This window comes from Leguminivora glycinivorella, chromosome 11, assembly GCF_023078275.1.
Source record: "Leguminivora glycinivorella isolate SPB_JAAS2020 chromosome 11, LegGlyc_1.1, whole genome shotgun sequence".
NCBI lineage: Eukaryota > Metazoa > Arthropoda > Insecta > Lepidoptera > Tortricidae > Leguminivora > Leguminivora glycinivorella.
This window is the reverse complement of record NC_062981.1, coordinates 849,286-863,315: the sequence shown is the minus strand read 5'-3', so window position 1 is coordinate 863,315 and position 14,030 is coordinate 849,286. Positions and strand designations below refer to the sequence as shown.

The 14,030-nt window shown below is 38.8% G+C and overlaps 1 protein-coding gene across 1 annotated transcript in view; it reads right to left on the bottom strand.

The window, feature by feature from the left end:
• LOC125231286 (glucose dehydrogenase [FAD, quinone]-like) overlaps window positions 1–13,455 on the bottom strand; it is a 115,773-nt gene extending 102,318 nt beyond the window's left edge. Inside the window, exon 1 of the mRNA XM_048136725.1 lies at window positions 12,674–13,455. Coding sequence (XP_047992682.1) covers window positions 12,674–13,455 — 782 coding nt within the window. The remainder of the gene's footprint in view (window positions 1–12,673) is intronic.
• Window positions 13,456–14,030: the final 575 nt, after the last annotated feature.

The following is a 14,030-nucleotide window of genomic DNA, read 5'->3' as shown; positions in this document are numbered from 1 at the left end:
ATGAAATTTGAGGTGCTTAAATATAAATTGTTATAATTACCCAGTGTAGAAAAATAAAAATTTTGAAAAAACCCCCGACCGCGACATAGTAGACCGATTTTCATGAAACATGGCTAAGAACACTCCCGACTTACTCAGCTTCCAGACAAAAAAAACTAAATCCAAATCGGTTCATCCGTTCGGAAGGTACAATGCCACAGACAGACACACACACAGACAGACAGACAAACAGACAGACAGACAGACAGACAGCCAGACAAACAGACAAACAGACAAACAGACAGACAGACAGACAGACAGACACACATACAGACAGACACGTCAAACTTATACATATTGTCGTCTGAGTAAGTCCTCCAAGACTATGCAGGTACAAGGTCCCAAGATTTTTAACAAACTTCCCGAAGACATTACCTGTATAGAATCTTCGAACCAATTCACACGAGCGTTAAAAAAATGGCTTATCGCCCACGCCTTTTATGACATGAATGAATTCTACATCTTTTAAATTATTTAATTAACTATCTAATTAACAGTCACAAAACATTGTATCCATTCTATTCTAATATTATATAATGCTCAATGGTCCTTAATGTAATTTAAAAATGTATTACCATATTTCGACATATCAAACTACGAATACTAATATAATAATTTTAATTTTAATATACCATATAATAACTATGTACCTAAATCAATTGTGACGTGTAATATGTAACAATATTATAAATAAATGAGTATGAGTATGAGTATAACACCCCGTCGCTTTTGCTTCGGGGGTTAACAAAATAGGCACACTTTCAGGGTTAAAACTTTAATGAGCTTTTAGCGTTTTAACGCGCCATCTATAAAAAGTAATCCATGGTCAATGATGCCCATTAATACATTGCAGTTCTGCCAAAGGGCTAGCTCGGTAAGATGACAGATGAATTGTTAGCAAAGGTTACATTTCGAACGGTGATTAACTACTTTTCCTGTCACTTCTTACGAGATAATTAAATGGTAACAATGTAGAACAATGTCTCCTAACGGACGCAATTATGTATGGACACTGATGGATACGTGATACCATAGGTACTTTATTAGAAAGGTAATCATAATCATTTGATATTCCATGCAACCAGTGGCAGCGACTGGCGGAAGACCGACCCACGTGGCGCCGTGTTGTCCATGACGGTCAATCCAAGCACGACAACGCCTGGTTCTCCTCCTTGAATGATAAACGCATGAGGCGTCACGAGCAGGCCTCTAACCCCCGCCCATCTGGGGGAGCATACACCTGCCGTGTGTGCGGACGAGGGATCCTCTCTCGAATTGGGCTATACAGCCACAAACGTAATTGTCGCAAAGATGCTGCACGAATCATCTGTTATAGATACAAAAGCCTTTTATTATTAATCATAATCATTACATGAGCCGTAAGATTTTTACCATTGGAGATTTCACCACTAAAATTTCATTAATTTGCAATGTACACTCAACAACGGTAATGCGTGAGCTTTCCGGAATTTTTTAACCGACTTCAAAAAAAGGAGGAGGCTCTTCGACTAAATGTTTTTTTTGTATGTATGTTACTCGATATTTATTTATTTATTGCACAAATTTACAAAAAAAGAGTACAAATGGCGGACTTAACGCCTTGAGGCATTCTCTACCATTGGCTTCAAGTCGGTGTCTGATGATGGGATCATGGAGATCGAGGGAACTCTTCAAATGTTATAGGCACATGTAATGTTTTTAGTGTATTTTTCAAAGGTTCACCAGTATTTCACTTTGAATTGATGATACAAAATAATTTATTCCCTGTTGTTGACATGTAATATTTTAAGAATATTATGAATAAATGAGTATGAGTATGAGTATGAGTATTTACGCCTGATGGTCATGATTATAATTATGTGGCTGAGCTGATGATGGAAGGTCAACTCCTAGATGGTTATGAGTTAAAGGATCATTATTTCACTACTGTACACATATTCAGACTGCTACTTATAATATCAATTATAATAGGAACAAAAAAAACCACCTTCAAAAATAAGTCCGTTAGAAAACACGAAGAAACTAAAAAGCAAAAAATAATAAACCTTTGAATTCAGATCTTTTATCGAAATGCAATAATCTAAACATCCAAATTATAAATAAATCAATTATTTTTGGAGTCGGGACCAGCCTGCGTATGGTTGGGTGGGGCAAACAGGCAATAGCAAAGCGACGAACAGGGCTGGTACCGACTATAAAAATAATTGATTTGTTTATAATTTGGATGTTTAGATAATTACAATCCGATAAGAAATAAAATGCGAATTCAAAGGTTTATAATTTTTTGCTTTTTAGTTTTAGAACCATAGAGTACGGCTCAAGTTAAAGACACACTTCCCGAGTTTAGATGAAGTTCTAGTTCTGCTTACTCACGTAAATCGGGTGGAAATGCAATGTTATGATGACAATAAGCTGAGGTCTATTTCTCGAACTACAAGTTATAATTTACAAGAGGTAATCAATGTTAATATGACAAGTTGGAAAGAGTCTTCCGCTTGTAACTTGTAACATTCAGTTTTGAGAAATGGGCCCCTGATCTGATGATAGACAGAGGTGACCATGAAACTCAACTAATCAGATTGAGGTATTAAAAATTATATCGATGAATATTAGTTATGCACATACATGCCTGTATCCCATAAAGGGGTACGCAGAGCACATGAAAGTTCCTTTCAGAGAATATTAGTGTTGGCAGTAAAAAAAGTAATTTAGCTATAATAGATTGAATCAAAAAAGTTTATGCCAAAAACGTATTAGCGATTACCTTTCTTATCCATGTTTAAATCAAAAGAAAGCATCACATTACATTTCCTCGAAGCGATTCACAAATTATTTTCCATGTTAAATTACCTTTTTGTTTCACCGCGAATCTTAATGTACATCTCGCTTTCTTATAGCCATAAAGATAAGTGTTTTCTGCGGGAAGCGACCTAAACCACTACTATGAGATTTCACTTTTTTATGTATGTTCGGAAAAACATCCACGAATTTAAGCTTAACAGTGACATCCATAACTATAACACAAGGAACAAACATAAACTTGCTGTGTATATGTATTTCATACACATAATTAATGAAAAAATACAAAAATATAGAGCATCAAAGTTCCATAGTGGGGCCTTGTGACGTCACTTCTAAGTAATAATTGTACCTAGGCACGACGTCACGCGAAACTTCAACGCACTGTACCGTCGTCATTTTTCGTTTACGAGAAAAAAGAAAAAATACGTGTCTAAAATTCTTTGATAATCTAACTGACGGACTTATTATTAGATTTTTTTAGCCGTCTTGCCTATTGTTTGACGTGCACGCCACCAGGGCTCGGATACCGGTTAAATTTTCAAACCGTTATCATGTACTTGCGGACAAACCTTTAAATTTCGTTTTCGCTCGAAAAACCGCTATTTTTAAACCGGTTTTTAGAAGAACTCTTTCATAAAGGTTTTGTTCGATTAACCGGTTTAGAACAAAATAAACCGGTTTATTCCGCAGCATGATAGGTAATACTGTTCTAACCAAACAAAAAACTCGCTGCGTAAACTTAGGTATTTAGGTGCGTCTCGCCGCTCGTCGAATAAACCGGTTTATTTCGGTTAAAATAAAGTTCTCATAACGTTCGCGTTCTTTAAAAAGTTCGGAGTAAAATCGAAATAAACCGGTTTTAACCGGTAAAAAAGAAACCGGTTCCGAGTCTTGCACTCCGCACACTACCCGTTGCACGCCCAATATGAGCGCGCACTCAGGCCTTAAGGCCCAGCCACGACATTGGTCTAAGCGCGACAGCGGTGAGCGGCAGCCATACGTGCGAATGAAAAGTCCCATCGCTGTGTCTCGCTCCAATGTATGGCCATCGCTCACCGCTGTCGCGCTTAGACCAATGTCGTGGCTGAGCCGTTACACTAACATATTTTAAAACGTCATGGTAGGGGCTCTATTGTCCGTTAAGAGAGCAGATAACTCTAGCTAATGGATGTTACTAAGCCAAGTCTTATAAACGGGAAAAGGGCTGTTATGCAACTTGAAGTGGGCATGGAAAAATAGGGCCGGGTTAAACTATGTATTGTAATTTGTTTGGCGATGGACCAAGGAAATACTTGATATGCTTTATTAGTATCAGTACCTATATTTTAAGTTTTTAGGAGACAATGGTTATATTGGTTAGGTATTGAAAGATAAAATGGCAATATTCTAAGGGCCACTTGCACCAACCAAAATGGAGGGTTAACCCAAAGGTTTTTATATTAAAAAAATATATTATAGGACATTCTTACACAGATTGACAGGCCCACGGTAAGCTCAAGAAGGCCTGTGCTGTGGGTACTCAGACAACGATATAAATAAATAATATATAAATACTTATATACATAGAAAACATCCATGACTCGGGAACAAATATCTGTGCTCATCACACAAATAAATGCCCTTACCGGAATTCGAACCCGGGACCGCCGCGTAGCAGGCAGGGTGACTACCGACTGCTAATATGAAATTTGATAAATGACAGCCCACTAACCCTGACTTAAGTGGTTGGTGCAAATGGGCCTAAAAAATTCAAATTTCAAAATTAATTTATTTATCAAACATGGTGTCGAATCCTCCTTTTAAGTTTGACACTAGTGTTAGGAGGAATTCGTCCTTCATACACGGTGTTAAATATGCATTAGGTAATAAAGTTGTTTAAAAAATTAAATTTTAAATTATAAAAGCATTATTGCTAAGTACTTAAAAAACTGGTTGAAGTTTTATACAGGGTGGGGCCTGTAACAAAAGCAAAAAATTAATCTGTAGGCTATACTCCTTAAACTGACCAACATTTGTTCAGCGACTTTTAAAAATTATGAAGTCTTTAATTTTTTTATTTTTCATACAAAATAAATATTAGCTTCAATGTACGCCATTATTGTTGTCATTGACGTTGTCTGTCATACTTTAGACTTAACAAAATTCGCAATACATTACCTCTTAGAAAAAACTTTCAATGGTAATAAAAATCAAAATACAAGTTTTTTTTAAAAGTCGCTGAACAAATGTTGATCAGTATAAGGAGAATAGCTTACAGTTTAATTTTTTGCTTTTGTTACAGGCCCCACTCTGTATAAACAGTAGGTAATGTGTTTTACAAAAATAAATCTTAGATTAGTATATATCCATGTTTTTTTTCGAAGCTGAACTTGTAGCTTGTAGTCTTGCATAGCGGCTTGTATTGTAGGTGAGCAATTCCCGTTAAGTTTGTACATTTGGATCACGTCTCCGATTTTGATAAAAATTGGTAGGCTGATAGAGTCCATGATGCTGAGCAAGATCCACTAGGTTTTCCAAAATGTCCTATGTAGTTTGTATGAAACCTTCCTTTTTTTGTTACCAGATTTCTATACATTTTCGGTAACGAAAAAGGAAAATTTCATACCAATCAACCTAGGACATTTTGGGAAACCTATTGGATCTTGCTCAGCATCATGGACTCTACCAGCCTACCAATTTTTATCCAAATCGGAGACGTGATCTTAATGTACAAACTTAACGGGAATTGCTGAGGTATAGTTTAGATTTATTAACGCAATATTTAGAGAGAACATTTGGAGAAAAGGTTTATATAAAGAAGATGTTGCCTATCTTTAATAAATCCATACTGTTCTTGTACCAAAATTGCCTTTGACTATACTATTGTAATTAAACATAAATATTGAAATTGAAAACCAAGTGTCAAAACTTATTTCAAATTACCCATTTGACAATTAATTTCTATTTCAGTCTATTCAATATCGATTAATTGAAAACCATTTCCATTGCTACTTGATTAAAAGACCACCCACACTTATGTTATTCATTGTACTGTCTCAGACTTAATAGATGTTCAACTTAAATTGGGATCTGGCATCTTCATGCCTCTATAATCGAATAACAATGGTATCATAAATACGGTGTTAATCGATATGGAGAGCCACTTTAACTTGAAAAACATGTTCAACTGGCTTAGTTACTTAAATAGTTAAAACTCGCTTTTCTTTTTAAATTTCTTCCTTTCCGATATTCATATTATAGTTTTATGCACCAGTTGTATCAGTTAAAATTTAAATAATAAATAAACAAATATTGGGGGACACCTTACACAGATCAACCTAGTCTCAAACTAAGCAAAGCTGTCTATGGGTGCTAGGCGTCGATATACTTACTTAAAATAGATAAACGAATTCATAATGAAAGGACAATTGCACTTTTGTATGAAGAGTGTCTGATAGCTAAAAACCTATAACATTCACATAGAAATTTTTGCCTGTAATAACACACTAGATATTCTAACATAAAAATCTAAATATACCCAAAATAAAAAGTTTTACAAAATCAAACGACAAAAAATATTTTCGTTACATTAAACTTATTGTAAACCGATGCTGGCCGGGCTGGAAGGATTCTCCCCTCTGCGAGTGTAGCGAGGAAGAGCAAACCACTGACCACATATTCCGGCGCTGCCCCCTCCACTCTTATCCTGGCCCAGCCGAGGATCTAAATGCCCTGACAGCCGATGCAGTTTCCTGGCTTAATGATCTCAAAGCTATACTCTGATTGCCTGAACATGCATGCCATACGATTAAATAATACGAGTAGTTATTTGTTATACAAGGGGGCAAAGTTGTATTTTAACGCCGAGTGTGGAATTGAAAAACGAGCAAGTGAAAGGATTCTATAGTTGAACCACGAGCGAAGCGAGTGGTTTGAGAATAGAATCCTGAACTCGCGAGTTTTTTAACACACGAGAAGTAAAATAAATTTGCACCCGAGTGTAACACAAAACTTTTCCCCTCACTATAGCGAGGAAACTACAACGCAAAAAATGCGTTTATCACTACTTCCAGTAGTTCCACAGGTGGTAAATCATCTTTATTACTAGATTCACCTACTCTTATCAATTTTAAAGCAGTTAATTTGACTTTATTCAAGGTCAAATCACTTTACCCACTAGTGGATAAAATGCGTTTTTACCCGCTGGTATTGAAGGACAAAACACGTGTTTCCGAGCTAGTGAGGGGGAAAATAAATTGTAAACCGATTTGTCCCTTCCCAAACCAATAAAAACAAGATAAAACAATGTTACCTCCCTGTTTACCTATGAATATTATTTATTAGTTGTTTTGCCGAAACTCACCTTCCCCATTAGGATAGTTAGGGGGGAAATAACACAAAGTTACTTTCCAGTCGAATAACATCGCTAATAACCATTAGTATATAAAATCACATATATCCCTTATATTTGCTAAAGAAATATCTTCCTTAAACTTAAGATAAACAAGAGGTTTATCCCTTGAAAATCCAGAGGACTGAAGTCTTTTTTTAAGAGTAGGAAGTTCGCAACTACGTTGTGATGTGTAAGGTAGAAAAAAGGTTTTTGCGGGGTAAGCTCTTTTATTATAGTTGTGTATCTCAGACAATACGGTAAGTAGCTGAGGATAACAAGTATAAAATACTTGGTATAATACTTGTTGTTTACCATTCTTGTTGATATCATTAGGCACTTTCTTTTGTTTTGAATGATTCACGGTTATTTTCATTAGACTTATATTGACCGGGATATAGTGTCGTGGTTACCTTTTTGATTTTTGTCGAGACCCCGATATTTCGACGCAGTTGCATGCATGCGTGATCATGATGCATGCAACTGCGTCGAAATATCGGGAGTCGACAAAAATCGAAAAGGTAATTACCGTCTATATCCCGGTTAATATAAGTCTAATTTTCTTTTGTGTCTACTTTACGATAGTACTCTTTATTAAACTGTGACTTTACATAAGTTTTATATTCATAATAGGTATTAGGTACACCAAGTTTTTGTGTACAATCGTACAATGTAGATGGCAAACATGTATTTGACCTATCTGATAGTAATAAGTCTCCGTAGATTATGATCGCCTGCATCTTGCACTGAGAGAAAATACAACCAGTTTTCATGTTCGTTCAACAAGTTTTTTGGTTAAAATAGCGCCTACGTGCTCTTTGGTTCAAACAACAAGCTACTTGTCATTTGAATCGGCAATATATTTGAATCAACAAGTCGATTTTATAAAAACAACCTGACACATATTGTTTTAAACATACGTTTGGCTGATTCAAACGGATAAGCCGCAACAAGTCGAACTTGTTAAATTCACAATGCAAATTTCTCTCAGTGCAAGTTTTTGTGTACAATGTAGATGGCAAACATGTAAGTATTTGACCTATCTGATAGTAATAAGTCTCCGTAGATTATGATCGCCTGCATCTTGCGAAGTGCAGTATCTACAAAGTTACTTTTATTTCCTTTGGTTATATTGTTCTTTTTCATTTCACCGTAACTGTGTTATGAAATTGCACCAACACGATCTCTCGGCCTGAGATGACTGGTTGAGAATGCTTTTTAACCCCCGGAAAAAAAAAACCCCCGACGCAAAAACGACGGGGTGTTATAAGTTTGACGTGTCTGTCTGTTTGTCTGTCTGTCTGTCTGTTTGTCTGTTTGTCTGTCTGTCTGTGTGTGTGTCTGTCTGTGGCATCGTAGCTCCAGAACGGATGAACCGATTTAGATTTAGTTTTTTTGTCTGAAAGCTGAGTTAGTCGGGAGTGTTCTTAGCCATGTTTCATGAAAATCGGTCAACTATGTCGCGGTCGGGGGTTTTTTCGGAATTTTAATTTTGTGGTTAGGTTAGGTTACTATTACCATTAACTCCGCCATTTGTAATATTTAAGTTTAAATAGACAATTAAAGCTAGTAAGATGCTACGAAAATTCAGAAGACAATTCCTATACACTATTTCAGTTTCGATTGGAGTCTTCTATCAACCTACTATATACCTACTTTGAAAAAATACTTCTCCACGATATAACGGCTCTATCGCCGCTCTACTCTCAAAGCTCTACAGCTCCACAAACAGCCGTAATTCGAGATCAAAGGGAGCCGAGGCCCGCGGCGAAGGCCCGCACCTGTCTCCGCGAAAACTGGAGAACAACAGGAAATGCGGAAATGTAACATTCTAAAACATTTCATATTCATTTTCATTAGATAAAGATAAAGATAAAAGACATTTATTCATGACGATCACATAACATGTACGGACATGTACAGACATCAAACATAAAATGGCAAAGAACAAAATGACATAAAAGTGTTCATCACGAAATGGACCCAACTCAGCATGATGCTAGCCACATGGCTCAGCGCTGCATAGCCAGCGCTGATCTTCCGTAGGGCCCATTTGGTGATGCCACGACAGATAACACATTAATTTAAAAACAAAAACAAACATAAAAGTACAATTATTTGAACCCTATAGCCACAAAAATTTATAATAACAATAATTAACAATACAAACTCAAGGATTTCAATTACAATAATATTAATATTAAAACAAACAGACAAAAAAATATTTTTCTGAACGCAGCAGTTGCGCCACTAGCGCCATTAGATGTACTTAGCCTTACAAATACAAGCGTTCGTGGCCTAGCGGTAAGAGCGTGCGACTTTCGATCCAGAGGTCGTGGGTTCGAACCCTGGCTCGTACCAATGAGTTTTTCTGAACTTATGCGCGAAATGTCATTTGATATTTGCCAGTCGCTTTTCGGTGAAGGAAAACATCGTAAGGAAACCGGACTAATTCCAATAAGGCCTAGTTACCCTCAGGGCTGGAAGGTCAGATGGCAGTCGCTTTCGTAAAAACTAGTGCCTACGCCAAATCTTGGGATTAGTTGTCAAAGCGGACCCTAGGCTCCCATGAGCCGTGGCAAATGCCGGGGTAACGCAAGGAGGATGGAAACCTTACAAATACATATTAAACTAAATTCATGGGATCCCAGTGTGACAAGTTCTCTTTGCTGAAATCGCGAAGCTAACGCCGTGGCTTGCGTGGGCAACGGTCGCGCGATGCGACGCATACGAAATCAAACCTTATCGATATGGAAGTATGAGACGCGACGGCGACGGTCGCGCGACGCTCGCGCGACCGTCGCCCACGCAGGACACGGCGAAACAATTCTGTGCCTATTTCTGGATCGATAAAATTACATTTCCTCTGCTTGTTGAACAGGCAATGAATGGCTAAGTGTCACTGTCGGGCGACAATTGTCACTGTGGTGAAACAGGCCAGGCCCCGTAGCCGAATGGCATTTCTGCGACGCGAAACGAAATCGAAACGCCGCAGAAAGGTAGCCTGGCTCTGTCCCGCCAATACGCAAGAGCGATAGAGATAGATAGCTACGAAAGAGATATTATCGTGAGCGTTTCGTAAGCGTTTAAGCATGCGGCTACGCACACAGTTGACGAAACTGGTGACCGAAGAGCTAGCGACTTCCTCGCACAACGTATCAGCATATCGTCACTAATTCTAATTAACACAAGTTAAATTATAATCTATTGAAAATATTTCAACCTGTGCTACCTTAAAGTAGTCACACCACTATACACCGTGTTTCACTTAACACTAAAAACCTGAAAACTGTTTGTTCAGAATCGAGAGTAGAATCGATTGAGGTATATCTTGATGGGGGTAATATATTTTGTTTTAATTTGTATTATTAGTTATTGTTTACGTGCCCATTCTACAAATTCGTAATACAACATTGTGCATATCATATTGTCGGAGGTTGTATGCCTTTTTCAGTATTTAGGGGTATTAATACTGGCTGGTTACTTGGACGATTATTTTTTTTCTACGAGATAGACATTGTGCGTCAGTTTAATTTTATTGATTATCATAAGTCATAACTAATTGAACTCGTACCTAATTACAACCTTGTCATTTTGAATGTTAGGTTTAAATTTGCTTACTGCGTCACCTGTCCAATTTGAAGTTTACTGTGACACAGGTTAAAGTGCTTTACAGTGACTTAGCGTCTATTGGTAAACCTTATATCGTTGCAGTAACATACATAATTAAACAGTTTGAAGGTTTGTGATGGTAGCTAGCAATTATTTTATTGAGTGTAAAGTTAAAAGCCGAGTAGAGCTGCACAGAAAATTAGAAATTCAATTTAAAAAAATAATAATCATCAGATTAAAAAGTAAACATTCTAGATACGTTTAAAAAAATAAAAATCAGATGGGGTGTCTGAGGTTTTGAGTGATACCGGAAACACGGTGTATATAAATTAAAACCGAAATAAAGAGGGCGCTACGATTCCTTATATAGATTACTCATATGAGAGATAATTTCGACCTCAGCAACTGTGACCTGGGTGGCCGAGCGGATTAATAGGCATCTGCCGCGAATGCAGAGTACGCTGGTTCGATTCCAGCCTCAGCACGAGAGGCCTTGGTCACTTTTTCTGTCATATGTGTAATTTATTTCGGTTTTAATATCGTCACTACTTTTAAAAAAACTTGTATCTTCGTCTGTCAATGAAAAGAAAATTGTAGTCAGTATGTATGGAATGCATATAGACTTACTGCGTTATAACTTTGAGGAACAGCGTGAGATACGAGATTTTTTAAAAGTAGTGACGATATGGTATCATATAGTAGCCGCATCATACTCGTATAGTAGCTTACGCTTAGATTTAGTTTCAAAGCTTTTAAGGGCATTTTTAGAATTTGGGTCCCCCAATTAGCGTGAGTCGTTAACAAAAATTAAGTCGCTGTCAGTTTTATGACGACAAAAAAGCATAAAATCTGTCTAAAAATTTACTTTTTTCACATTCTGAATCTAGCTTATCGCTTAAAGTTTATGTAACTAACACAAAAACATTATTTTTATTGAAATTTTATGCTTAATTATCGTCACAAAAGTGACAGTGAGTTAATTTTTGTTAACAACTTATGCTAACTGAGGGGTCCCAAATATTGAAACTGCCCTTAAACTTAGCACAGCGGCCTGAAATTTGACGCTTTCCGGCCGGAGGACAGAAAATATGTTTTTGATATAATTCCCTTCAAAATGCACCAAGAATGGTTTCAAAATTAAAATATTCCCGGCATCTGACGAGTAATTGTTTACGGACGTGCGAATGTCGCTGCCACCGGGATAAAGGGTTGAACGCTGAAAGGGTTAATTATAATATAACCGGGGACGGCCTTTGATGTTTTATGGACGACATGGTTAACTGTTGTTTGTTCAGCTTACTGAGTAAGATGTTTGAATATTTATTTATTTATTTAATCAAAAAGTAACACAGCATTACAGTTTACACCAAGGCACTGTGAAACTACAAAATACAAAACAGGACTTACAAAAAAAAAATACAAAAGACATACAAAAAATAAACAAATTAAACATTAGATTTGGGCGACGACGTAACAGCGTGGCTCCGTTGCGTCGTCTGACTCGGCGTAGGATTCGGCAGGTTGCCCCGGAACCGCCGAAATACCACACCCTTCGGCCAGAAGTCTGCGCTCGCGATGGTGTCCTGCAGCATGCGCGGCACGCGCACAACAAATTAAGTGAAGTGCACGTAGTGGCGCGACTGCAGCTGTTGCACCCTCAGCGTGTAGCCAGTCTTCCGGCGAACGTACTCCACCACCTCATCAGCCCCGGCGGAGTAATGCAAGCGCGACACGTAGAGCGCTTTACTCGGTGTAGCAACTCGCAGACCAGAAGTAATCGGCTCCGCGGTACCACACAGAGTCTTACGAGGCGCCCTACGCGCCTTGCTCTTCCTTTGCACCAGTGTGAACCCCTCCTTATCCACATCGGCACGGGAGGACTTCTCCTTGATTGGAGCCCGTTCTTCACACACCTTTGCAGGTGCGCTGACCTGGTTCGCTGCGGCGTTGCGTTGACCGGCTAGGGCGGCTACATCAGCATATGCCGGCTGACGTGAGCTCGACGTGAGGGGGGGAGGCGGCCGCACGCGCGGGGGGCGCGCGGGCGGCGGAGCGGCGCGTGCGACATTTTTAATTGTGTCAACGCGCAAACTACCTGACTCGACACTAGTGTTGTCAGGTCGATGATCGGACGTCAGGTCTGAAACCGCTGACCGAGCAGGAGCATTACGTAAACAACTAATTTCGTCACGTAACTCGGCGATTGTTTGCAAGCTGGTTTCAAACCTAGTAATAACTACAGCTAAACTTGTTTTTAGGGCCACGATTTCCCTTAACAAGCTGCGAACGTTGACGTCATCCGGATCGCACGACGGAATGATGGAGATATCTGTCGCCACAAACTCCGGAATTCGGTCCTTGTACTCCTTGAAGATCTTCATAATGTCTTCAAGGCTCTTCTTCCCGGTTTCATCTCCTCTCCGGTGAGGAACGTAGGTGCCGGCGATTCCTAGGGACTCGCACAACACTCTCTTTGCTTCGCAGATGTCTTCGACAGTGAACCTTGATGCACGCGAATTCATCTGGACAGCATTCACCGCATCCATCGCCCCTTCCAGAATGAGCTTATCTCTTTCTTGAAGAAAGGCGAGGAACTCGTTCACGACAGGTTGCCTCCGTTTAGAGTCTGCCATCGCGTCAAATACCGGCAGCGGCCGAGCCGCGCGATTTCGTAATTATATGAATTAAATCATCAATGCGACTGCACCGCTGCGCACATTAGACACGACTGTGTGTTTATACATAACTAACTTTTGCCCATGGCTTCGTTCGCGTTAGAAAGAGACGAGAAGTATTTAGGTAAATTTGAATTAAAAGGATAATATGAGAATCACTTAAAAGTTCCATTATAACGATATCGATGGCGCTGTCAACCCTACAATTGTATCATCTGTATCTGCGTATGCCCAGCCGGCATAATCGAAATGACAATAGTGGACGCTAGACGCCGATTAAAACACAGTCTGGCTCTGTCGCGCCAATACGGAAGAGCGATAGAGATAGCTAGCTACGATAACGATATTATCGTGAGCGTTTGTGCAATGGCTACGTACCCTGCGCCCACGCAGCGCTTGTTTACAACGCTTATAGCACTCGCGGAGCACTAAATCTTCTTGAGGTGAACGGAACGATGTTTTTAAGGCATGTGTAAGGCCCTCCGCTCACGAGGCTACTCTCAAGCGACGCGATTGCAATGCAATTCATGGTT